The following is a 26,053-nucleotide window of genomic DNA, read 5'->3' as shown; positions in this document are numbered from 1 at the left end:
CATATGCTGATTTCAAATTTGAACTTCTAGCTAGCTTATTGCCAGCAGCATAAACTGTATAGGTAGTTGGGTATCTTTGGAGGGCTTTTTTTCATGGGGTACCAGACTTTTCTTTTACTTTATATTACAAGTACCAGGCGTAAAAGTTTGAGAACCGCTGCTCTACTGTTCACCAGGCTGTACAAACTGTTTGAAAACGGTGTGTACTTTTAACCAAATACTATTAGGACGCTTATATGAAAGGTAATGAGGTTGGTGGGGCACATTATACGCTCGGCGGAGATGAGAAATGTATAAATATTATTCAAGAATTTTGAAGGAGATCACGCCGAAGATTGAGTGGGAGGATAATTTTAAAATAGGTATTAAAAATAGTGTTTGAGAATGTGAATTAGAATGAACTTGCTCCTCATAGGATTCAGTGACGGGCTTTTGTGAACACGGTACTGAGCCTTTGGTGTCTGTTAAAAAATACATGGAATTTATTGTCTAGCTGAGCGACTGTCCGCTTCTTAGAGACATTCATTCTGTCCCGTAGACTTATCAGTACACTTTAGTAAAGTGCACATTTTACATCGAACCGAATTATCGTCTTTCTTAGGTTGTTATGCTTGTAATAACAGGCAACAGTAATCTGAACTGGGAAGCCTGTCAGTATGTTTCGTCTGAATCGGATTACCCTGCATGACATGAGCCACCATCAGCATTGTCTTCCTTTTTCTTTGTCGTCACGCCGATTTTGGCATCCCGTGAATATGAAAATCAAAAGGATTATGATAATGTTGACTTCATTCTAGGGGACTAAAATGCCTTGCAGCGTATTTCTAACTTAATTAAGATTTAGTTTGGTTGTTTAAACTTATATTTTCCCGTTGCTGTTTAACTGACGAATACTTCCTTCCGTATTCCTTGTAGGTATCTTGCCACGACAGCCCACCTTTCAGCGGGTATGATGGAGTAACCAGGAGCAGTCAGTCACGTGCGATACTTTATCTGTTGCGGTAACTTAAATGGTCCCATACACAACACCAGATCGCACGCGCAAACGAGTGATTGCGCAAGCTGTTGTGTTGTGTGGTGGTGTCTGATTGCAACATCTTATGTGAATTCCCAAAGTTCTGATGTTTTTCATGAGCACGCGTGTTTGTGCCGTGTATGTTCATACATGTGCAATCCCACGATGGATGATTCAGCAAGTGGTGGCAAAAATGTTCGGTCGAAATTTGGTTCTTTGGAATGAAAAGTGGGCAAAACGAAAACACAACTTCAAAGACTGTAGGGTACGAAACTATAGAAATAAAATTAAAAGAAATAAATGCTTATGCAGATAGAGAAGTGATAGCTTAGTCATGCTGAATAACTCATTGAAAATGACTTCAGTTTAAAAAGTACTGAACCGAATTTATTGAAATCCGTTTAGCAAACGAATGTTGCATATTCAAGCAGCTGGTGTTGTGTGCAGTCGCTTGTTTGCACTTGCGGTCTGGTAACGTCTTTGTGGGCTACTTGCAGGAAGAAGCTAGATTGAGGGTGTACATGGAGATAGTCGCTCAAGATCTCGGTCGGTCTGCGTCTCTAGGTTAGAAGCTTTCACGGCGGTTGAATTCTTTGCAGTCTGTCACACCGTCGTCGTTGATGAAGGCACAACCAGTCTCTGAAACGTGATATTAACTCCATTCTCTCTCTCCCGAGACGGATTCATTGTAAAAGAATAGACCAAGGCTGACATCACGAACACGCTCGTAGGGGGCGAGATGAAGACAAGGTAATCGGTCTTGACTTAATTTCAGTTTCTAAAGACAAAGTACACAGGAAAATACTTGGATCAGAATGTCAAGTATTACGCAGAAGACATCATTTGGGAGACTGAAGCATAGCTCAGGATAATAGACATTTATAACCTGGGTCTCAAGAAAACAGTGTGTGAGGGAAATTAACGTTAGGAATTTTCTTGGCCAGCTGAGCATCAACTTCCTTTCCAAAACAGGTCTGTGCTCCATGTGCTGGTCGAAGTGATTTAATGGTCTCCTTATGTACAGTTCTGGAATATAGAAATTACACGCCTTTCATAAATGCTGTGTGTCGTATAGTATGAGAGAGGTTAAAATGAAACTTCTTAAACCCTGTTTACTCTGTACTTCACACACTGTCAGGTTTTTAAGTTAATTTCTTGATTAATCGTCGCTCGTTACGTGAACTTATCTGGAATTGATGATTCACCCGTTTCTAAAACCGTTAAATGCGGAAAGCTAAGTAGGAGAACGTCCGCATTTTGTGTTGCTCGCGCTGATCACGGGAAGATTTCTTTCCCTTTTCTTTCTTTCTGTGAAGGAGTAGTCTGGTTAGCCTTGGACCCGGTCAATCGCTCAAGCGTGTAATAAAGAATGTTCCCTTTCAAACAATTGGCGGCCTCTGTGAGTGCATTCACGAATCTGTGCTGTTATGACCTAAACCACGCGATTCTTTCTTGAAAGCGCGTGCTGTTCGTTGTCGTGGAATTAGGCGACATCTTTGTAACAGAGTTACGTTTGACAGAAAGACGGCCGTCTCTCCAAATACTCGAGACATTTGCTGTTGTGGATCAGCTTAACTTCAGCAAGCGTCAAGTCCAGTGAGAACTCGGAGTAAGATCTTTGTAATTATTTGTCGAAAGTAAAGCAGAGCTCTTATAAAAGATGGTCGGTCACCTACTGCAGACTGTAAATCTGAACTTCATTGCCGAATTTTAAGTCACCTATTTACGCTTCTCACCACTTTCTGTCTTTCAGTAAGTCTTACTGTAGTTCCTTTATTATCATATTCAGTAGGTTATCTGTGGACCATATTTCTGAACATATATATTTTTCCTGCATTGAAACTAGGCAGACATCTGCGATTGTTTTGTGATAATAACTTTTACGCAAGTGAACTAACATTAGACTGTGGAATTGAACATTCACTGTTATTAATCAGTACCATAACGTTACTGGATAAATATTATTACAGCAAATAACTGTAATTGAGTAATTTGTGCATGTTTTATATTGCATCGTTTAAAAATTGAACCTTCATTTATCTGGTTTAGGTAGCATTTTTTTAAATTTAACAGTAATTGTAACGGGAATTTGCAATAAAATCGGCATTTAAAACTCTCCAGTGCGTATTTATAACTGATGCAATTATTCCTTTCAAGCGCATGCCTGGAGCTTGTATAATATAAAATGGAGTGAAATAATAGTTCCAATTAAACTCAACTTATTTAAACGGCCCGTCACGTTTGTGGCGTATATTTTTTATTTGTACTTTTTACCCAGAGCAAAGCGACAGCGCATTATGGGCTGGTCGTGCCTTTCCGTCAGTCTGTCCAGTCAACTCGAGAACCACTGGACAGATTTGGATGAAATTTGATGTGGATGTTGTGATATCTGGCACGACCTCAGAATCCTACTTTTGAGTATCCTACGCGTGGTAATAACAAATTGACGGATAAGTAATATCATGAGGTACACACTGAAATGCTGGTATCTGGTGGCCAAAGATGGAACTATCGAACAAGGCGGATTTAATACCTACAAATGCACGTTGAAAAGAACGCATGATGATATGTGTATTCCGGTACGGAATATATTGGCTGAAGTGTAAAGAAAGTTTGATGCAGATAGGGAAAACACTGTTGCATTTGGAATAATAGCATTTTAAGATTTTCACGGCTTTGAAGAATGTGAATAATATTCTTCTGGGTTGTGACGCCCTGGAGGTGGTTACGGTGTTTCGGAATAGCTTATGCCCCAAGATTGAGGCGATACGTTCCTCCCAACCTTTGGCAATCCACCTACAAGATTGCGCTGCACCACAACTTAGAAGTTGTATTCTGTTTTCAAGTTCTGTAGACACCTGGGGACATGTTGCTTGGCAGCATGAAGTAGGAGCCAGGACATGGCAGTGCGACGTAACGGAATCGATTCTCCATTGAGGAGGTCTATACGGTACCCGGTCCGTACCTATGAATGGTTCTTTTGATCTCAATAAAATGTTTGTTAACTACACTGTTCTAGACAGTATGTTTTTCCTAAACGTTGCATCTATGTCAAAATCCACTTTGGCGTCACAAGTCAGAAGACCTCGCCATCTTCACCCGCCGTGAGAAGCTCAAATAAAATAAAGTTTGTTATTTTTCCGTCTGAGATACTTAACCATTACCTTCATCGACCTACACAGTATTTGTCCTTCTACAGGTGCACCTAAGTAGTTGACATGGTTTTTCTGTCATGCCCCCTTCGATGTTTTGATAACATTATTTCTTCGGGCGTTCAAAGTCGTCTCTAATTATCTGTGCCATTAGTAAATGAGAGAGGTCAGACTCCGGCTTATGTAAAGTACGAACTGGAGAAAGAGAAAAAGATCGGTGGAAATATTATTGCCGTTCATGGGAAGGATAAAGTGCCCTCTGGGCCTCTTGCCGCCTGTGCGGCATGTCGTAAAATAAGAGAAATCATAACAAATTTATACAATTTCATATTAATCCACATTTCACCTCTCTACCGTACGCATCAGTATTGTACCAAAATACATCAATGGAACAGTGTCGTTCCACGTTGAGGTGAAATTCTTAATAATACGAAACTTACAAAAGCGACGTTCCAATTTAAGTTGCATGTACCGAATAACAAAACTTCCAGAATGGATTTTGATGCTGCGGAACTCTGCGTGTATGGTGTGCTGTGTTCTAGCGTTAACTTCTAGAGCTGGCAAGATGCACATTTTTGGGAAACAAGCATGAAATTGAGTCTACGCACCGTAGAAATGTTTCTGTGCTGCAGGCGAAGAAGGTAAAGAGTTGGTGCGACCGCCGTGTCAGCGTTATTGATTGCATGAAACTGAAATTTTTGTATGACGGAAAGCAGCGCTCATGGGGGCGATGACAAATGCTTAAAAAAAATTTCGGAATCCACAAGGAAAGAGGCCACTTGGAAGACGTGGGCGTAGATGCGAGGATAATATTAAGATATATTTTGCGGAAATGGGGTATGAGAGTTTCGATTGGATTAATGTGGCTAAGGACAGAGACCGGCTGCAAGTTTTTGTGAGCACGGTAATGTACCTTAGTGATCCGCAAAACTGAGCGTACTGTCAGTTTCTCAAGAAGGGCTCTTTTCCATGGAGTTGATTTAGTTTTTTTTGTAGAAATTATATCTGTGGAATTTAAAATTTGTTCCATGAAGTCTCGTAATAAGCTTAAACAAGCCAGGGAAGTGTACTTCGTACCGGAGTATATAGTATGTCTTACGGCGTTCTTCGCAACGCGCATTTAGAAGTAAAAAGTTGAAATATTGAAAATTCGTCCGTTGGTTCAAACGTTAAGGCACTGCAATCTGATGGCCAATATTGGAAAAATCGAACAAGGCCGATTTAATACCTCTAAATGCACGTTGCAAAGAACGCATGAGGATATTATGTGTATTCCGGTACGTGATACGTTTTCCGAGCTTGTTAAGAAACTAGGTTAATCATTCTTTCGTTGTCAACTCCTTAATAAATTACAAGCGACTGTTTACCTTAGGCCCATAGTTTTCATGCTTTCTTTGCACAAGGTACATAAGACACACATAATGATTTCGAAGTTACTTATTTCGTGTTTTGTAGAACATTTATATGAAGCGAATTCCAAGAAAAGCATCACAACTATAGGCTACCTATTATGGGTGCGCTCTCAAAGGCGTTGTCTGGGTTGTAACGCCGTGTAGTCTGGTAGAAGTTTACCGTGGACGCTTGAAACGATCAGCGGACTAAAATATTGGCAGGCTGAGTGATATGTGTGTTTAATGCAACTTCCTGTAGTACGCTCGTACCAGTGATTTGCAAAAACGCAGGCATTTTAATTTCTGTAGAATAGGATGCGTAATTTTAGCATTCTTAATAGTGTTTCTGTTCTGTCATAATACTTGCTGCAAACACAGTGTGTATCAATTGCTAGACTGTGTCGATATCACTTTATTAACCGGAATGAAACTGTAAATATAAAGTACTTTACACCTACATGAACATTCAAGAAATTCGTCCATTGTCTACCTTCGCCTCCGGAAGTGGAATCTATGGGTCATTAGAGGGAATGTGAATGTTTTATCAAGGAATTGTAACTAATTAATTGGCCTCTTCTGAGAAACGGTAAAATTAACCTTGTCTACAGTAAGTCCGCAAACAAATGATTTAAGTATCGAGGACAAATTACGTGTTTTCCAAAACACCCGCTTTGTGCCTGTGCTCGTAATTGTTATATGAATTTTGAGGTTCGCCTCTGTGAGAACAATGCCATCTGGACACTTATTGTGATGTATGAGGTTATATCCTACAGGTAGGAGGTTGCGAATGGCCTGAAGGGAGGTAACGAGAGGTCGTGGTCCATGGTTGCATGATTACAGGGTCTCACCTTGGCCTTAACACGGTTTATTCGTTCGACGCGTGCATAACACTGCTTGGTTTCAGACAGTGCAGATCGGCTATTGCGTACTTGTCTGTGCAAACCCATGGCATGTCCTTCCGTGAAGGTGTGTCTTGTGCGTGTGTGTCAGCAACTTTATATGAAAAGGACTCATGTGTTGCTTGTGAATATTCTCGCCCGATAATGAATACTTTTGCTGAGACAAAAATGTCCAGTCTCTATAAAGCTGGCATTTTAAAATTCATCTACATCGGTTAATTCCGTTCTTAAGTCGTTTCTTCTTGTGATGTAATGGGCACTTGGAAAATTGTAACCTTTCAAATATGTATATCAAATAAACTGACAAAATTTGTATTAAAAGCTGTTGGCATAAATAATATGTCGCTGAATACAGCTTAATAAAACTGAAACGCGTCTATCAAACTGACTAAAACCTCGCTAAAATCTGTTGGTGTATATCGTAAATTATACGTTGGTATCCTGGGTTGTAATGTCGTTTATATTTGTAGGTAGATTCAGTCGTTTCAGAGGCACGTACTTATATCATCTTCAGGGTTGTAGTCAAGGCAGAGCTGTATCCAGGTGCTTTTTTGAGTGTCGGGCGTCGCCTTGGAACTTTATTAACGGAAGTGGTGTTACACTGGCGTTGTAGCTGAAGGGTAAGGAGGGTTGTAAGCCCCCACTTAAAATACAGTGCGTACCGTTTACATCAAGCAAGCAACAACCACGTTCTTGGTACGACAGTGAAATCAGGAGCAGGTCCACGACCTTGCCTGTGACACTTGAGCCAAGGTCACCCTGGTTGTCAGGACGCTGCTCACGCCAATTTCGCAAAAATGCGCAGGTGCGAACAAGGTGTGTTCACGAGCAAAAAGTTTGTTAATTCTCGCATCAAAATCGTTTGGTACTGTTTGTGAAGTGTTTGCAGGAAGTACCCAATAAGACAATAATACGCCGTCTGTAACAAAATTTCAGGGCACAGGAATTATTTACGGCAGATATATGTCCGACGTCGAACAGTGTTGACAGGTGAGGGATTGCTAGTTTTGTTATGTTGACGTGGCGGCCCACGCTGCGCACTCTGTTGCTTTACTGCGGGAGTTCTTTGTTGAGTGCATTGTAGGGTGTGGCATTTGGCCGCCTTGATCTCCCGACCTTGCCCCGTCAGACTCCCTTCTTTAGGAATTTCTCAAAGAAACAGTTTATTCCAATAACCCATGAAGCTTGGAGAAATTAAAACACATTAACGTGATGCTGACCACTCCCCCCCATCTGGTGCCGAGGTCAAGAAAGAGTAGGAGCTATACCTCCGCTCCCCCCAAGCGCCTACATGGTGTATAGTGGGACAGCTTTTTTTTAAAGTTGTACTGCATGTTCTTCCTTACAAATAAAAACTTTAAAAAGTTTTCAAATTATATTGTAGTTAGGGTTGCGTTTTAAATTGAACGCTTGAAACTGTATAGTATAAAATTCAGAGGACATGTTTGTTTGCGTCTTTGAGTTGTTTATCGTTTAATTATTAATTTAAAATGTTAAATTTGTTATTAATAATAGAACGGCTTCTTCACGATTTATGGAGATTTCTCTCAGTTTAGAACGGCGTGCGGTGGTACCCCGGCATTTATTTTTAAGACAACATCCCTGAACATTTTTTTCGAAACCTTCATATCACCTTACAATTCCACACGGCGTTAGAACCCAAAAGACCAACATCGACATGTACACCGCCGTGACCTAATAAGGTCAAATCTGTCTCTACCTGACCTCTCTGGGGACCATTAACGCTACAATTGTACGCAGAATATGGCGTCATTACATTGTTTATTAGATTGCATTAGAGTAACTGTTCAGGTGTTGTGAACGCAATGTCCTGAATTCATTGATCCAAGTGGAAGCCTATGTGTGGTACCTCGTAAAGATCCATAGGCTTACTTAAGTCGACTATCTTTAGCTAGACTAGCATGCAAACGTTTCGCTCTGACGCAGGTACCAAGCGCCGACGCTGTCTGCAAGCTGCAAAAATGTCACGGCAAGACCAAATCCATAATGATAGCTTTCTAAGAAACGGGCAGGACCGGACTTGAATCAGAGGGCAGATGTCGAAATTAAAGTGAGCTGTCCACGACATGAACGAGAATGAAAGCATTAATATGGGAACCTAGCTTTATGTTCCAAAATTTTAAGAAAAATATTTGGAACGCTCGCACCGATCGTAAGCCTCAACTAGCTGGCTAACGATGCATTTTATCTTATCGGTTCTACTGTGTTCAAGTGTATTCAGTACTATTGAACCACGGAAGTTAGATAAAAGACACTTTTTGTTTCTTGTTCGTCAAAGAGTTAGCCTGGCTAACACAGTTAACATGAACTCTCCGCCCCTGTGGAAATGTGTTTTGGAAAATATATTTGTCCTGTCAGAAATGTTAATTGACCTTTCCTTGTTTTTATGCATTGTGTAAGGAATGGGGAGGTCGTGCTTTGCTCGCGTTTGTACGCTCATGTTATACTTTCAAAAGTTCTAGATTGATTTCCATCACGTTTTGTATCGGAGGTCCACAATAAATACGGTCGGTGTGGTTTATGTTTCTTATAGGTCCATTAGAACCCGCGTTGCGTCAAATATAGAAGCTTGTAAAATTGCCTACAACCAACAATGTTTTGAAACAGAAAATATTCTAGATCTTAATAACAATACACGACATAGTTTGTGAACTGTTTGTGGAAGATTTATTATATTAAACAGACTGGAAACGTTTCAGTGTACTTAGTGAAACTGAAACATCCGTGTTGAGAGAGGAAACTGGCTTTGGCTTCAAGGGCGTGAAATGAGATTTCTTAGAAAATAAGTTGTTACAAAATATTTTAACACAAATTAAATTAAAAAGTACGTACTGGGTTGTTTAATGCATGATGTTCATCAGACTCAAAGCATTATTTACGAAAAAAGATTACATGACCATGCTCTAAACAGCAGGATTTGAGGTTGTCACGTCGGGTAATACCAAGATGACTGTTTTATGGGTTGTAGCCCCGTGTAGTCTAGCAGTTTACAAACGTTTCAGAGGTCCTTGGTGCATCCATCATCAAGGTCATCACCCTCATGATGGAGGCAGCAAGGACCACTGAAACGTTGGTAAACCTGTGTCAGTCCACACGGCGCAACGACCTAGCTGACAGCCGCCATCTTACTCGAAAGAGTTTTATAGCATTATACGAAGCGATGAAGTGAAGTACGAGCTGCAATGTATACATGGGAATGAAGAAACAAACTGAATTGAGTTTTACGTGTCAACGGAATAGAAGGTGGAGATAGTATGTGATTTTTCTTTGGATAGTTTGCAGATTTTAATTACCTGTCCCCGTTTCTTTGTTACTCGTATACCCTGAAACACTAGGACCTAGTCTGTGATTCAGTACTGGTATTAATTTAAACGCTGTGGTTTTATTTTAGTTTGTATTCAACGACCTGCTTCCTATTACAAGTGATGTTGAATCGATAATGCAACCAGATTTACTGTGTGCAACACTGTTGCAGCTAAGATCTGAACATCGCGGACCTCGCGTTTTGTTTAATTATAGGCTATACGCGGGGAAATACTGCGTTACTCTGTTTTATTTGTTTTCACTGTTTATAAAGTCAGTTTCGGGTGACAGTGGAAGGATCTAAAAATGAAGAACAACAAAGCAATTGTTCTTACGTTTAAACCAAGTTAATTAATTTATAATAAACAATGTGGCATTTACCGGCACAACTATGTGTGTGGGTCTTGTGTTTAGGAGGGCAAAATGCATGAAAGAAGGACCTACTTTACTAATTTCCTGTCCAGTTTTTGTTCGCTGCGACAAGCTCGCATACCGCCTTACATTTTTAGTTGCTTTCGTTGTATTGCAGCTGAGTAGCGCAGTTAGTTCAAGATGTAATCAACAGATGGCGCCAGCTTGCAGACCATACCTCTAGGCCCTCAGCAGCCTATGAAATTAAGGCGTGTTTTGTAGCAGACCTTGACACTGACAGTGTGGAAAGTGCTGCCTCTGGATAATCATATTGTAAACAGCTGGGAGATAAAAGTTGATGACAGTCCAATTTATTTTAACTTTTGATAAGATGAAAAGGTTTATAATTTCAACTCTGTAGTTATTCCTTTGTTATGTTTCAACTTATTTTGGTTCATGGCGGGTTTACGTTTTAGTGGTTATAATTTTTTATTATTTTATTTTACTATTTTCGTTTCTTTCTGTTTTTGTTTTATGACCAGATCCCGGCGCGCTTCTCAGGACATCACACGCTCTAGCGACAGCATCGTCCCATGGCAAAGGTGAGTATTCTACCAACCCCACCTCTTAATAACGCATTTTTATGCATCCTTTGTTTGTTGTGCGTAAATAAACTCGTTATGAGATGTTTGTTTGACCGCATATTTCACGTCCGAAACTACAGAGCGATCTTCGTTAAACTTGTAGAGCGAATTTACGGTAAAAATAATCTGAAGATGGCTGCAGTATTTGCTAAAACGGTGAACACTTTCGCCGCTTATATCCGAAAGCCGAATTTGTTCTTAGATATATTTGTAATCTTGAGTTGGTGTGTTTACTGCTGTTGTTCTAGACCTTAAAGTTATTTCAATCACACAGTTCACACAGAAAAATAATATTTGCAAATTATATTTCTTCTGACATTTTGTACACCCCACCCCTGTACAGTCAGTGTGGGCTATTCACGGTCAAATCAATGTGGACGAACTGTGTCGTTAGGAGATGGCAGCAGTAACTGGTGTTCATGTTATGGTCTTAATCGAGGAAATCCACTGAATAACATCTTTAGCTTCCCAAAACATAATGACTGCCTTTTTTTGTGTATCACCATCCTGAATTTGTTTCATACTGAACTGTTTCCTTTCGACAGTAAAATGATGGACCCATGTCTCGTAGGAAATTGCGACATTTAGAAAAGTCATTATTGCCCCTCTGATAGCTTTGTTTGAAAATTTTAAAATTTACAGCTGACATCGAATCTTTCCCTGACGACAATTGTTCGACTCAACTGAATCTTATATTATTACATATTGTGCCTAAGCGCTACCACACTGCAGGACGGTTCAGGGTTGACCAGGAACTTCTATATGTGTACTAGAACGACGAAGCAGTTTTCGTGGTAGATGGAGGGAGTTTTGTAGCTCGTTTTGCGATCTCTTGTCCATAACGTCAGTCAGACCAATCCAGAATATCTGAGTTTTCTTGCTGGTTACTTTACTTCACACAACATCTTGATCCTGTTAATGGAGGAAGTACGCACCTCTGAAACGTCGGTCGCAGCACACACGTCTCTGTACCGTAAGTTGAATTGCTTGCTGGAAATATGCCCAGTCCCGAATGCTTGTACACAAGTGGCTGTATACATGAGTAGGAGTTTCTTGGCAACCTGAGACGTTTAGTGTTCGCATTAACCAGCCACTCTGTAGGACATTAACTTCGGCTGGGTCGTGCCACAAGTATTAGGTCTGCTCGTACAGCAAAGTTAGTTTTCTTTCGTGTTATTAGGGCTATAAAACGAAGGAAGATGAGAGGAAGGAGACACATGTAGCACGCACGGAGGAGATGAAAACCGCGTGCTAAATTTTGGCCGGAAAACCGGAAGGAAACTGACCTCTTGGGCGACCTAAGCGTAGATAACAATGCAAATATGAAGATGGTGATTAGGGAGTTGGCTGTGAACCTGTGGACCGGATTCATCTGTGTCGGGTAGGAGCCAGTGACGGGCTGTTGTAAATGTAATAATGGAACTTTGAGCTTTGTAAATGATGGAAAAATTTTGACTAGCTGAGCGACTTTCAGCTTCTGAGGGATGATTATGCTTTATGTGTGCGAAGTTTATGCGTTTAGCATGTGTCGGTATGGTGCGATACGGCTGTGCAACTTGCATGCTACGTCGCCAGGGTAGTGGTGTTATAGATGAGCTTTTTGACCTATACGTAACGTCAGTAGAGCATCGTGTTCAGAGTTAAATTCATTATATATTTCTGCGAGTTTTGTATTTCCAGAAAGTCAACGGAGTATAGAACGAGGCATGTGCATGAAATTCTGTTTCAAAACTAGGCAACAAATTTCTCCGATGTGTTGGTATCCACCAACAAGAAAAACTGTACTATGTCATGTCCCAAAAAATTAGTTCTGAAATCAATAATGTTTTACTTATCTTAGCACTGAAAATGGAGACTAAACGTTGTCATCTACCCACGAGTCTTCACGATGCCATATCCCATAAGATCATCATTACCGCTATGAAGACCTTGAATCCTCAAAGGCGTGTGTGTTTAAGGTCGATCAGAATAAATAACGCCCTTGAAAGTTATCTGTTATTGAACGCTAGAGCATGTTAAAATACGCCCCTTGCTGAAGGAAAAAGACGGTGTACAGCTGTAATTTCTGAACTGAATTTGCACCAGAAAACCTGACACTTATCTCATAATAGTAAATTACTTCAGCACACAGATTTCACATGTGTGTGAAAAGTACATCATTCGGATGAACGCTTTCCAACTTGGTCTGTTTTGTGCAAAATTTAAATACATTGGAGTAGTTTTGAAGTGCAACAAAGTTGGAGACTAACTTGGACAGCGGTCAGGGTCCAACATTGTGGTTCTGTAGCGAAGTTCAAGGACTTCGCTCCATATAGTCAGTCTGGTAGAAGTTTACCAATGTTTCAGCAGGCCCTGCTGCCTTCATCATCAGGACGATTTCTTTTAAGTAGAAGGTTGGTTCAATACACTTTATGTGTTCGCAGTTGCAAATAACCGGTGTAGTTGAGGAAGTTTTTGCATCATCAAGTCGGATGTAGACGCGTGTTCTAATGGAGTTGATAATTAATTTTGCTGTTTAGGTAGACCTATGAAATCTCTTCTTCGAGTTAGTATGAAGTGCTTCCTTTACTAGTTGTTTGTTTTGTGGACTATACAAGACTGTTTAGAGTCTGGTCCATACGTATCTAATGCACCTCTCCTTCTCCATGTTGTATCCTTTTCCGTAATGGGCAAAATCCCACCGCTTTTGAATTTTTTTTCGCCTGTAAGTGCGTGCATATTGTGAGAAAGCGTTTTTGCTCATGTTACGTTTCCGCAAGGGACACTGAACTTGCTTTGAGTTCAGTTCTCTGCTGAAGCTTTTGAAGCGATGCATTTCTAACTCATTCAGGCTGGAATTTAAAAACGCAGGTGCAGGAGAAATGCTTTCAGACACTGGCGTAATATGTTCACTACACCGTTCGTTGAGTGTCCCCACATAGTAAAGTTTAAGAGCAACACTAATCATGTTAACCAGATTTGTTTGCCTTTCGTCTGTAAAGGATGACTCAATTTTTTTTGTACCATATTTTTCAGAATATGCTGCATGACCATAAGCAGCAAATGCATTTTCGTGAAATATTTGGTATGACGTGTTATCGTCACACTTGTCGATGATTACTTCAAAATGCATCTACAATTTATTGTAAATATTAGAATCTTTTAACACTAAATATAGCAAATTAGCATCTTAAAGCCAGTAATCGGCTGGGGTTGTAAGGAACAGAATTAAAACTATAATGGTAATAGTTGCAACTTTAATGGCGACTATGATTTACTTATAACGGTCTTATACAGCATTCTTATTGAATTCAGTGTACCAATTAGGCTAATTAAAATATGTCTAAATAAAACCTGAGGTAAAGTCCGTGTTGGAAAACATTTGCGTGCTGTATTCCAGTTCAGAATGGTCTGAAACGAAGAGCTACTACTGCTGTATCACCATTGCCTTTCAGCTTCGCTAATTATGTTAATTTATTAGGCGAAAACATCGTTAAAATGCAGAAGATCTATTAGCTGCTAGGAAGGAAGCTGGTCTGGACTACTAAGCACGTGTTCATGTCTCGTCACTAGAACACGGAGCAGTTATTAGCAAATAAATTCTTTTAAAATGTGACGAAGTTTAAATACTTGGAACGACGTTAACAAATAAGAATTGCATTTACGATGAAATTAAGAGCATACTAAATTTTGGAAATGCTTGTTGTTGTGCAGTTCAGAATATTTTGTCATCTGTGTACTGTCTAAAAACGTAAAGATTAAAATATACAAACCTATATAATGTTACCTGTTGTTTTATATGGGTATGAAACTTGGTCTGTCACGGCAAAGAGAGATCTGTCTTGTTTGAGAACGGGGTGCCTAGGAGAATACTTCCACCTAAGAGGGAAGGAGTGTTGAGAATCTGGAGAAAATTGCATAAATAGGAGCTGTGCAATTTCTACTTTTCGCCAGATATTGTTGAAATGATCAGGTCAAGGAGGATGGGATGAGCGGGGCATGTAGCACGCATGGGAAATATGTGAAATGCATACATTTTGGTTGGAATGCCTGAAGGAAAGAATCCACAAGGAAGACTTAAATTCCGTTTTAATTTAGACGCACTCGGAGGCATTTTCATTGACTCACTTCTACACTACACTGTGTTTTGTAATCCATATAAACTATAAAACACCAGCAATGCAGGCACACGCTGTTTCTACAGCCTAAACGTAATAATTTAATATTCGATAGTCTGCTTGAAGATTGGGTTAACTCTCCGTATTTGCTATCTCTTCGCAGTATTCCCTTCACGGCCACATGTGCAAGTGCAACAGTCATCAAGGCTCCGTGTTTGGTTACGGCCATTGTATTAGCAATGTTGTATACCTTCGGGTTTTGTTACGAGAGTCTTAATCAGTTGAAATTAGATGATGATGATGACGATGACTAAAATAATATAATAGATTTCTGTCATCTGGGTTGTTGCGCCGTGTAATGTGGTAGATGTTTACCAAAGTTTCGGAGGTAATAATGCGATTAATCGCCCTGATGACGGAGGCATTATGACCTACGAAACGTTGGTAAGCATCTACCATACTACACAGCGCAACAATCCAGAAGAGAGAAATCTTCATACTCACCGCTGTGAAAACCTCAAATCTTACAAATAATATACTACCACCACCACCACCATTTGGGACCTGTATAGGTAATACAGTGCACTTGTTAATTACTATTCATGACACGTCCTTCATCAGTTCTTCCAGTTGAAATACTCCGTGGACTTGTAACGGCGTGTTGAGCGCAGTATGGAGCATAAACTCCGTCGGTAATAAATGTCAGGCGATTAGCATGTAGATGGAGAGACCAGTCTCCTTCATAAAATCTCAGGATTAGAAGAATGTATTTCAGCGATTTATAAACTAACGATGTACGGTGAGGTAATAATTAATCACGCATGTGTTATATTGCAGTCAAGTAATCGCAGTTTCACGGCTCTCATTTGTTAGCCGCCACTTTTCCGCTCCGTGGTGCAATGATTAATTATCCCGTACGTGTCCCTGTCTGTCGTTCGTACCCCACGTTTTTCCAGATTCCGAGTTCTTTTTAGTACATCAGTGCGTCTGCTATTTTAAAAATTTGTTTCCGCAACAGAACGCAAGTGTCCGTGGATTCTCCCACGAGACGCAACTCTTTACTGAATCGGAACTTGTTCTTGTCTGCCTTTTTCTTTTTGATCGTCTGAGTTGCAACGTCGTGTATTCTTGTAAGTGGTCATCAATGTTTCGAAGGGGCATAACACCTCCATCTTTAGGGCTGAAGTGTGTCACGATGGGGTCTCTGGCATGGGACGGGCTCTCGGTGGGATGTGGGGAGGAAAGGAAATCGGGGTTGTAGAGGCGACTGGGAATAGGACCTCCTGTGTTCTAGACAGGCTTTTGTTTTGTTCCTGAGTTTGCATTATTTACGTGTGATGGAATTATTCTTGGTTTATTCAATTAATTTTTTAATTTGTAATTTGCCACGAAGACCCCACAGGATAGCTGGCCTCCGAGCCGAGATTCGAACCCGGGAACCCCTGTTAAAGAAGCAAGGGCGCTGATCACTAGCTGTCAGCCGATTCATATTTCAACGTTCCGTGACGTAGAAGTTTAGGCACTTATGAAATTGAGTCTCGGAGTTTCTGAATGTGGTGGTTTCGAGCTAAAATTTAGGCAGCCTAGTGTTTGTAGCAACCAAAAGAACTGGACCTGTAACTGTGAATGAAAGAAACTGCTTGAACGGAAGTTTTAAGTTTCTCTCGCTGGCGGGAAGGTGGAGGCAGTAAGCACCTCAGATTAAACATGGCCAGTTTTTACGAGACTACACGGCGCGACGTCCGAGAAGACTCATTTTGCGAAGGATGTTTTCTCTCATAAGTGATAACTGTTTTAACACGGTTAATGCCACAACACATATAGCACTAGCGCGACCGGAATGTCGCTTGTATTCCCAGAATCTGTTTGACGTGTACTTAGTTTACGACATTTTGTTGGCAAAAACTAAACTTTTTGGAACTACTTCGCCAATATTAAATAAAATGATGCCTCGGACAAGAAAAGCTTATGTAGGAATGATAAGCATACGCCGTACTCTCTGATTCGTGTTTCGCGTTGTCGATTCCTGCTTCCTAACCTTCCTTCCACTTCGTGTTCAAGAATTAAGAAATGAGGCCTGTCGATCTCTTACAAGTCGGAACCCCGCACGGGGCATGCATCCGAACATTTTGGTGAGCAGTGTAGCTCTGAGTTGTAATTACCCATCATGCTTTTCGCTTTTTCAGTGTATGTTATTTCCTACATAAATGCTGTGGAAATACCCACAAGTCGATAGTCGCTTAGCTAGTGAAATTTCCCGCGTTTTATGGATGCTTAACTTCCGTATTCACAAGAGCCTTCCAATGGACCATATCCTGAGCCAGTTGTATACAATCCACACAGCTACACCCGGTTTTTTTAAAGATCCATCGGAATATTAATTTCTCATCTACACATGATCTCCAAAGTTGTCTCTTCAGGTTTCCTGACTGATTTTTTTTAATAAATTTATCATCTCCATGCGTGTTACATGTCCCTTCCTCCTAGATTTGTCCGATCTAGTAATATTTGGTGGTGTCCAAATTACGAAGCTCCTTGTTACGTAATTTTCTCTCACAAATGGAGATATTCTTCTCAAATAAGTTGCAGCCCACTACAGTATTCTACAGATCTGATGTTAAAATGCAGTAAGTTATCTCCAGTTATTTCTGGAAAATGTCGGATACACGTGCCGTGCTTGTTATTCTGTCAAGCAGGAGAAATGGTCTGTGTATTTTATTTTAGTAGGAATGTAGTGTAAATACTTAATTTTGAGCACGCAAATTATTTAATGTGCTGTGTGTCCTTTGCCATAGGAATGTCACATGACAAGTTCGATCATTTGCTTTTTATTGCAGAAGCAAGAGTCGAAGTGTGGATCATGGGTTCAGCCCGCCTTTCGATCTGGACTCTCTTCGCAGCAAGGTGGAGGGTCGCTTCGAGAGTGTTGGCAGGGGTGAGTTTCACATATCGACTGAAATAACATGGCCTAGCCGATCATTTACGAGCAGAACGTGTGTCCATTCTTCAACATTATTTTGCCTTCGAAGTCTTCCTTGTGTTCTCTTGAAGTACTCTGTAGTGTGTATTCTGACAAGGCAGTACCGAATAACTGACTGGTAACAGAATTTCGGGACACGGGAAGACTGAAAGTTTGTCTTCGAGAAGGTGGTGGGCCTTTCAGTAAAGGCGTTGTGTAAGTTATTACGAACAAATAACAACTGAAAAACAACTCGTTTTGTTGAAGACGGGTGTCTTATGGGTTGTAGCGCCATGTTATCTGGTAGAAGTTTACCGAAGTTTCAGAGGTACTAGGTGCCTCCAGCATCAGGGCGATGGAAGCAGCAAGGACCTCTGAAACACCGGTAAGGGTCTGCAAGACTACTCGGCTTTATATCCTAGAAGTCAGCCATCTTTTTATTTGCCGTCGTGAGAAACTCAAATCCAACTCGTCTTGTATTGATGCCACCAAATGGAACGTTCTACACCGCTGATAAGCTTCTTGCGTAGGCCTACTTAATGACTTCATTACCGACGAATATCATTGTGCCCCAACCATTTTATGAGTTCCGCTATTTAAACCGCTTGTAAACAAGTGATAGTGATAACAAATACTGGTTATCCCTAACTGTTTGTTGGCCATTACAAAGTGCCGAGAAAGTAGTTACATGTTACTGAGGCATCAACTCGATTGGCAATGGTGCATAATAACGAGAGAAGGATTTCCGTAACTTTTAATATTCCTTTGTATCTCATTGAAATTTATTAATATTTTGAACAGGAGTAGGGTATGAGGTTCTCACGGCGGCGACTGTGAAGATGACTGTCGCGCCGTGCGGGCCGGTAGTTCACCAACATTTCAGAGGCACCTGCTGCCTTCATCATCAGGGCAATGACTTATCGCCATATTCAGAACTGTTGTTAGCTGCTATATTTGAAGTAAGAAGGCTGTGGATAATTTTTTTTCACGTCTGTGATTTATTGTATAGCGTTGTATGCAGCGTATGTAATAATATGCCCAGTTTTACTCATCTGATCTACCGATTTTGTGAAAACGAAGAGAGGTTACTGACAGTTAATTATTCTAAGTTTTAAAGTGTCCTTCAACTAACATGTTCAGTAAATTGTAATGTTAATAGTACACTATAATGCGTGCGAATGGGTGTTAAAACTGTTAGGACCAAGTAACAGTTTCTCATTGAGTTCAGTCATTTTGGTGCTAATTGAAATGACCACATACACGGTACTGGGCTCTGCTGTGTTAACAAAATTGTTACAGCAAATGCGAAAGCGACGTAGATGTATGGATGTGTCGAATACCTACGTGCCTTACTCCTAGGATGGGTAGTATCAGTAATAACGATGGACAAAACTAAGAAGTACCCCGACCGAGAGCCCATTGAACATTTCAACCGTCCGTTCAAATTTAGTGTTTAGTTACACAGTGTAAATGAACGATAAATTGGGGGTTTTCTATTTCGGCGATTATATGAATGGCATGGGCACTTGCCACATTAGATCTATATTGCAAATCATTCGTATATGACGTTAAATGGCACACTATAAATAGGTTTATAATTTAGCAGAATCTCATTAAACTATGCGGAAAGTTCATCCAACTTTTCCGGTATGCCTTTATTGCCTGGCCAGAGAAATTAAGTCACAGGTTAAAACTGAGATGGATTTGGTCCATTTGATTTAGTCGTAATGAAAGCAGCTCGCGCGTTATTTGTACATGAGGTAGGCACCTTGTTTCGGCAGCAGATCCGTGGCATGGCCCTTCATGTGTTGGAGCGTCACCGATTCGCCCAAACCCAAGTAAGAAGTCTCGGTTGTAATTGTAACCCTGTTTTAATGTTTCGGCTTGTCGGACTTTATTTTCGTTTGATTTATTATGAGGTAGAAGTTCACATGTCAGTACAAGTACTTATCGTTGAATGACAGTTCATTAATTATCCTTTCAAGGTTCACAAATATTATTTCACGCTACGAGGATGGTCAATTGTCCAATTGTTTCAAAATTGGAATGCATCGATAAATTTTAGTAAGGGCCTCCGTGTGAAATGTCATATTTTGCCAGTGGTTCTGGAGTTGCTGCATGCGGACCGACAGGCATTGTAACATGGCAAAGCTAATAGGCACATTTTGCAAAGCTATTGCGAACGCAACTAAACACAAGTTTTCTCGACGAATTTTAGTGTGTACAAGTTGAGCGTTTTTTTTTTCAAGTCTAAGTAAATAATGTCTGGGTGTGAAAAACGTTGGTACTGGATTTTTTATTTTCGTCCGTTAGCAGCACTGCAACACTGTTCTCGTAATGATATAATTTAGACTCAAGCCCTTTTAAATTTCAAAGAGTCGCTTTCTTTATTCGCTGCCTCGAACAATGCGAAATCACTCTCGAAGATTGTGCATTTCATTACGTTCTAAACGTGGCACGCAATCCTCCACTCATGTTCCATGCGTGAGATCAGACCGTTGTTACTTTTATAATTGCATATTTGTACTTTCCGTTCAGTTAACTCGTTTTGTTTGTTTATTTATTTATGCGCATAGAAAGAAGGTAAGTGTTGCTTAAATGTTTGCAGAACTAAAACCCCAATTCAAACGCTGATAGTCTGTCGATGGGGAGGAAAAAGAAACACTTTTGTTTGGCTCCAAAGCTTCATTATCCCATACAAAAGATCTTGCCGCAGGATCTTCTGAGCCAAATTCAATCCACGTCCTCACACCTCATCTCTCTAAGCTCAGCTTTAATGTTATTTTTCCATCTATCTCTCTATATCCCAAGTGGTCTCTTTCCACCAAGTTTTCCGGCTAAAACGTTTACATTTATCACCTCCCCCATGCATGCTACGTCATCCGCCTACCATATCATGTTAAGTGGGGCCGTAATACTGTTAGGCGAACAGCAAACATCTTGGAGTTCTTATTAGGCCTGTGTAATATTCAGCAGCCTCCTGTTGCTTCCTGCTTTTAGTTTAGTCCAGAGTTCTCCTCAGCAGTAATTGTAGAGTTGAAGTGCTGCAATGCAAAATCTTTAATAATTCAGACTTTATTAAGTGTTAAGTTTGGAGATTCATCTGTTGCCTTACTTTATGTTGAAACACAGCGCAAAGTGATCATCGGCAAGATTTAAAGTGTCACGTTGCTTCAGAATTTGGGTTTTACTTGTGAAATTTTACCGATGTTTTTACCGGAACTCGAGATAGAGAGACTCTACTTTGTCTAATATGCAATTGGACAGTAGATATGTAAATATTCTAGGAAAAGTAGTGCAGCCTAATGTCGAACCCAGATGCACAGTCATTACTTATTGATATCGAAATTATTTGGAAAAGCGTGTTGAGTTTCGTTTGAGTTGGGAGTTTCCATGTGAGCTGGTGGTAGTTTGTTTGGGACGTTGCACATTACTAAATTTTCCCTGTAGAAGGCAGTAGTGTAGCACAAGACATTACATATGGCGGACATTGACACGGGGTGGTTTGCTGTGCCAGCAGCTAGAAGTCGTCAGTTTGCACATTCAGGTAAAATGTTTAATGTAGTTTTTTTTTTTACTGATATGGTTTCAGTGCTGAATAAATGCGTAGGATGGATTGCAATGTGTTTTCGTCGGCCGAATCAATGCGATGGTTTGGGTCGTTCAGCCTGCCTGGTAAGGGGTTTATCGATTGCTCGTACAAGGCAGGTCGGCTGTGTGTTCGCTGGGCCAAGTCTCATGAAGTAAGGTTATGAAGGTTTCTGTAGAGACTTCATGCCAAAGTGTGCGTTTCTATAGTTTGTTCTGTTTTATTTTATTTACTTTGAATTTGTGATTAAAGCAGCTCATACATATGGAGATAAATGGAGATACATTTTGTAGAATATTCTACTTCACGTTGATTTCACTGACTTCGCATATAATTCAGGATATTCTGTAAATGTGTTCTTCAGTGGTTGTTAGTTGGGACGCGCCTCTGTTTGGCGTGACACGTGCCTTCGTTATCTGGAAGTAGTGGAATATTTGAATTGTACGTTTATCTTTACTGGATTAGTAAATAAAAAACTAAACTTAACGCGAATCATAATGGAACAATTTTATACTCACCACTTTTGACCACCGTGGTCATATTCAGACGCTCGCGATTAACATAATAAATACAGCTTACTGAACGTCGCGGTGAAGCGGTTGGCACGCCTGCATCTTATTTCGGAGATCCCGAGGTATTACCTAAAATTTCCATGGATAAACAGATCGTCGTGCCGATATGGCCACACCTTTCATTGTTCAAGTGTCTGTTAACGATCATATCCACAAAACGTTAAGATACTTGTGTTGGTATAGGGCAGTTTATTGTTTAATGTTGCATTGAGAAACTTTTCTGGGAATGTTTCTTGGTTTACCATATGCATTATTGTGTGGCTTGGTAAGCTCTGCTTGCCGTCTTTGAAACCATTTTGCATTAGCAATATGATAGAAAAGAAACTAAGTATTTTTGTAACTTAGATTTCTTCTCCTTTTAAGCTGATAGTCGCTCAGCTAGTCAGGAAATTCCCATCCTTTGTTTAATCCGAAAGTTCATTATCGTTTTCAGAGGAATCCGCCATTGACTCATATTAACTAGATGAAGCTAGTCGAGGTTTGAAGATTTCTATGAGGTTGCATTATATTTTGTAAAACTGAGCTATTTGACTTTGTCCATCGTCTAAGTAATAAATTACACCATTTCGAAAGCTATTATTGCTGTCCAGGTGTGAGACTAGCTCAACCAGGGGCTTAATAGATAGGTTTACTGCCCATTTATTCCCGATTTTAACGGAAGAAAACAGAACGTTGTGATTCTGTAATTTAGACGAGAGAGTCCAAAAGGAATCGTTTTAAACAACAGATGAAGCTAGTTCACAATCTCACACTCTATGTGTAATATCCATTGTAGTATTCCCATCTACACCTAGATCTCGCAAGTGCCGTCTTCCTATTCATGTTTTCGTGGCAAACGTATGTATGCATTTCTTATCTCTCCTGTGGGCGATAAGTACCCCGGTCGTTTTACCTTTATTTGTTTTTCTTATTAATATTTTGTAAATAATAAAGGATGTCGGAGCGTCTCGTTATGTCCATGTATCCACGCCCCTGTTACTTCCTAATATTCTCCCCAGTACCATGTCTCAGACAGGTCAGATCTCTTTTCTCGCCTTGGAATTACATCTGCCAGAGTGAATAATTTACATGGTGATAACCGGGATGTGTTTTGTGCCTTGACGAAGAACTATTCTCTGCTAGTAGAAACCATAGCTACGATAATTACGGTTATTGATAACTGCAAGTTTCGTTTCTAACTTCCTGCCCCCCTTACCAGAGACCTTTACTGTATTCAAGTTACAAAAATCTTGTGTCGTCAAGTTAGTGGGGCATTTGTCTGTTGTGTTGTCTCGAATATCTGGGAGTTGAACCTTCGTGGCGGTCGCACGGGACAGCCAATCGTAAATGTAGCCGAGAGCGCTCATGTAACATGTTAGACTGCAGACGCTTCAAAAAACTGTCCTTCTGTCTTGCTTACGTGGTTTAGTGGTACTCAACACATGGATCACAGCAGAAGCCACAACTGGCAAGCTAACAACGCCTATCTGACTTAAGGTGGCTAACGATGCATTTTATCTGATTAGTTCCTTTGTGGTCTGTTGTAGTGAGACCCACTGAACCACGAAAGTAATACGGAAGTCTTTATTTTTCAAGGTGTTGGAAGGGCAACGCGGTACACGTGGACGCCCCGCCCCTGTTATTGAGTGTCATAATACACGCGTTTGTCGTTTGTTACGTAAAGAATCTTGATTAATTAATTTGTTTAATGTCGATTTAGTGATCGTGGCAGTGGTAGAGCTGGGGAATATTGTTTGATTTCCTGAGCGACTATTAGCTTCAAGGACACCGCTGCTTGAAGTTATGTTCCTGTCCGCTCTTCTGGAACTGTTATAATTGAACATGCGAATTTGGCAAATGGCCCATTTAAAGCCTTTTCCTACGCAGGAACGGCACAAAAGAACGCAGACATACATTGATGCTTCGAGCTTTAATGAAGATTTTCATTAAAGGTGCTTCATCGTATTAATCCCTCTCTTTTGGGTTAAGATGCTGTGCTCAACACTTTGTTTGTAAACACCTTCATTCTGCGTTCTTCCCTTAGAACGAGAGAAAAGGTTTCACACTCAAAACTGTAAAGAACACTAAAGTTGAGAAGCGTGTTGTTTCTCATCCAGAGGATTCGTAAAATATCGTATTTCTCGTAATTTGAATTTAAGACGTTGAAATGCTGTGAATGTTTTATCTTTGTGGGTCAAGAATAAACCCTGCCGAAAATGAAATAAACTTGGAATTCTTTGAATCGATAAATCGTACTTGGTATGGTAGTATTTATTTTTTAATATAATTTACATAGTACTTAACAAATCAGCACTAAAAGCAGTAACTTGGAAATGACAATTCGTATTGTGGTAGTTACTTTACCTTCGCAGTGAAGACTTTTGACCGTTTGTTCGCCAAACTGTTTGTTTTGTACCCGTGATCTTTCATCGTTATGCTTCGCCTTTTTTACGCAGTGTGTAGCGACAAATACACCGGAAACATTTTACGTTGCTGTGGTAACCTTTCATTATCCGCATTACTTAGGCAGTTGGTGAGTCGAGGGCCCCATAAGTTCAGGCCATGTGAGAATTCTGTTGTTTGGCAAACACTGACAAATATAAATAGGGAATTGTTCTTACAAATCACGAATTTCCAATCTCAGGTGTGGAAATGTTTACATTGTCAGTAGTAAATAGTTACCGTGAAGTTGCCACGACATGACGGCGAAAGGGGGAGATAGTAGGTGGAAGCTGTAATGAAGAAGTAACAGGTACTACAAGGAACACCGCAACAAGTAGCGTCCAGTCATGTCAATGTAGCAACGTCACCCGTCAGCCACCACTGATAACGCAAAGAGTGTAGCGCCGTGACAGATTGCCAAGAGTAAAATTTTAAACATTTCGGATTGGATGCATGATTTGCAGCAACGCTTCCTTCTAAACGTTTTCCGTATTTTATCAGATAACTAAGAGTTGTGTGGTCTTGGATTTACGGGACATGTATAGTTTGTCACAAAATATGACTTTTCAGATTAGGCCTGAACGGTGTGCACCGTGCTTCAGATACTTCCTGTGAGCGACTGCTTTTACCCGTTAATAGGCGCACACGTGTATCTACCTGTATCTATAGATGAATTATTCATCAATTGAAAGCTTTATAGGGAGGAAAGGTGCTAAAGATTGTCGCCCTACCATTGGTGATAGGTTCTTGCGCAACGAGTTATGATCTCGTCGTACTTCATTTTGAAGTCTTGCACCGATCGTTACTACTTGTTCAGCCTCTGCACATGCTGTCTACCTTATCGACGTAGTTTGTGGTGACAGCCGGTGTTGGAAAGTGAATGCATTTTATGTGAAAGTAGAGCCTCAAGTTTTAAGTAGGTACCGAAATTTAGACAGTTAGTGCTCGTTGCTAGATTAATGTTTCAAGCACTTAGTTCTGCCCACGACGGTTACAAAATGTGAATGTGCAGTAATTGATGATTATTAAAATTCGTGGAATGCTTGATAAAAATGCGTTCACAATATTCTATTTTCACGCGTCCTGTCTAGAAACATAAAATGAAAATATCGGTCTACTCGTTGTTTTGTATGGGTGTGTAGCTTGGTCTGTCTCCTGCAACTGGAGTGTGCGGCGGGCTTCAACATTACGCGCCATACATGAAAACTAGTTCTGTTCCAGTTTTCTAATCCTGTTTTTTTATAAGAAATGGGTCATTTCGACTAACTTAGTGATCTGGGAGTGTGATGCTAACCGTTAGCGTAAACAGAAAGCCATTAAAGTTCGGAACGGTACTGAATTCGCCAAGTGGAAAACAACGCACGTAGAAGTTGGCTGTATACTGGCTTGTAGTGCTCTGATGATGGACGAAGCAAGGACATATCAAACGTTGGTGAACTTTAGCGGATTACACGGCACAACAACTCAGAAGACAGCCATCTACGTACTCGCCTCAGAGCCTACCAAGTGGCATGGACTCGGAGGAAAACGGGTTTCGTCTTTTGAAGTTTACGCATGATAGTATGGCGTAACGAATTTAATCTGTCAAACACGTTGTTCTTTGTACAACTGATTTTTCTAGCGCATAAAATATTAAAAC

General features: G+C 40.4%; 1 protein-coding gene across 11 annotated transcripts in view; it reads left to right on the top strand.

Moving 5' to 3' along the window:
* mtd (TLD domain-containing protein mustard) overlaps positions 1-26,053 on the top strand; it is a 189,309-nt gene that overhangs the window by 64,759 nt on the left and 98,497 nt on the right. For 6 of the 11 annotated variants that reach the window (XM_087348697.1, XM_087348698.1, XM_087348696.1 and 3 more), the window contains 2 exons: positions 10,675-10,734; positions 17,711-17,808. In XM_087348697.1, coding sequence (XP_087204823.1) covers positions 10,675-10,734; positions 17,711-17,808 — 158 coding nt within the window. Of the gene's footprint in view, positions 1-10,674; positions 10,735-17,710; positions 17,809-21,300; positions 21,380-26,053 lie in introns of those variants that run through there. The other 5 variants (XM_087348710.1, XM_087348699.1, XM_087348711.1 and 2 more) reach the window with 2 other exon arrangements.

The sequence above is a fragment of the Zootermopsis nevadensis genome, unplaced genomic scaffold (assembly GCF_977971745.1).
Source record: "Zootermopsis nevadensis isolate Lab colony 2312 unplaced genomic scaffold, Znev_1.0 Znev_ptg000013l, whole genome shotgun sequence".
Lineage (NCBI taxonomy): Eukaryota > Metazoa > Arthropoda > Insecta > Blattodea > Termopsidae > Zootermopsis > Zootermopsis nevadensis.
The sequence above is the reverse complement of the archived record's forward strand: the minus strand, read 5'-3'. Positions and strand labels throughout refer to the sequence as shown.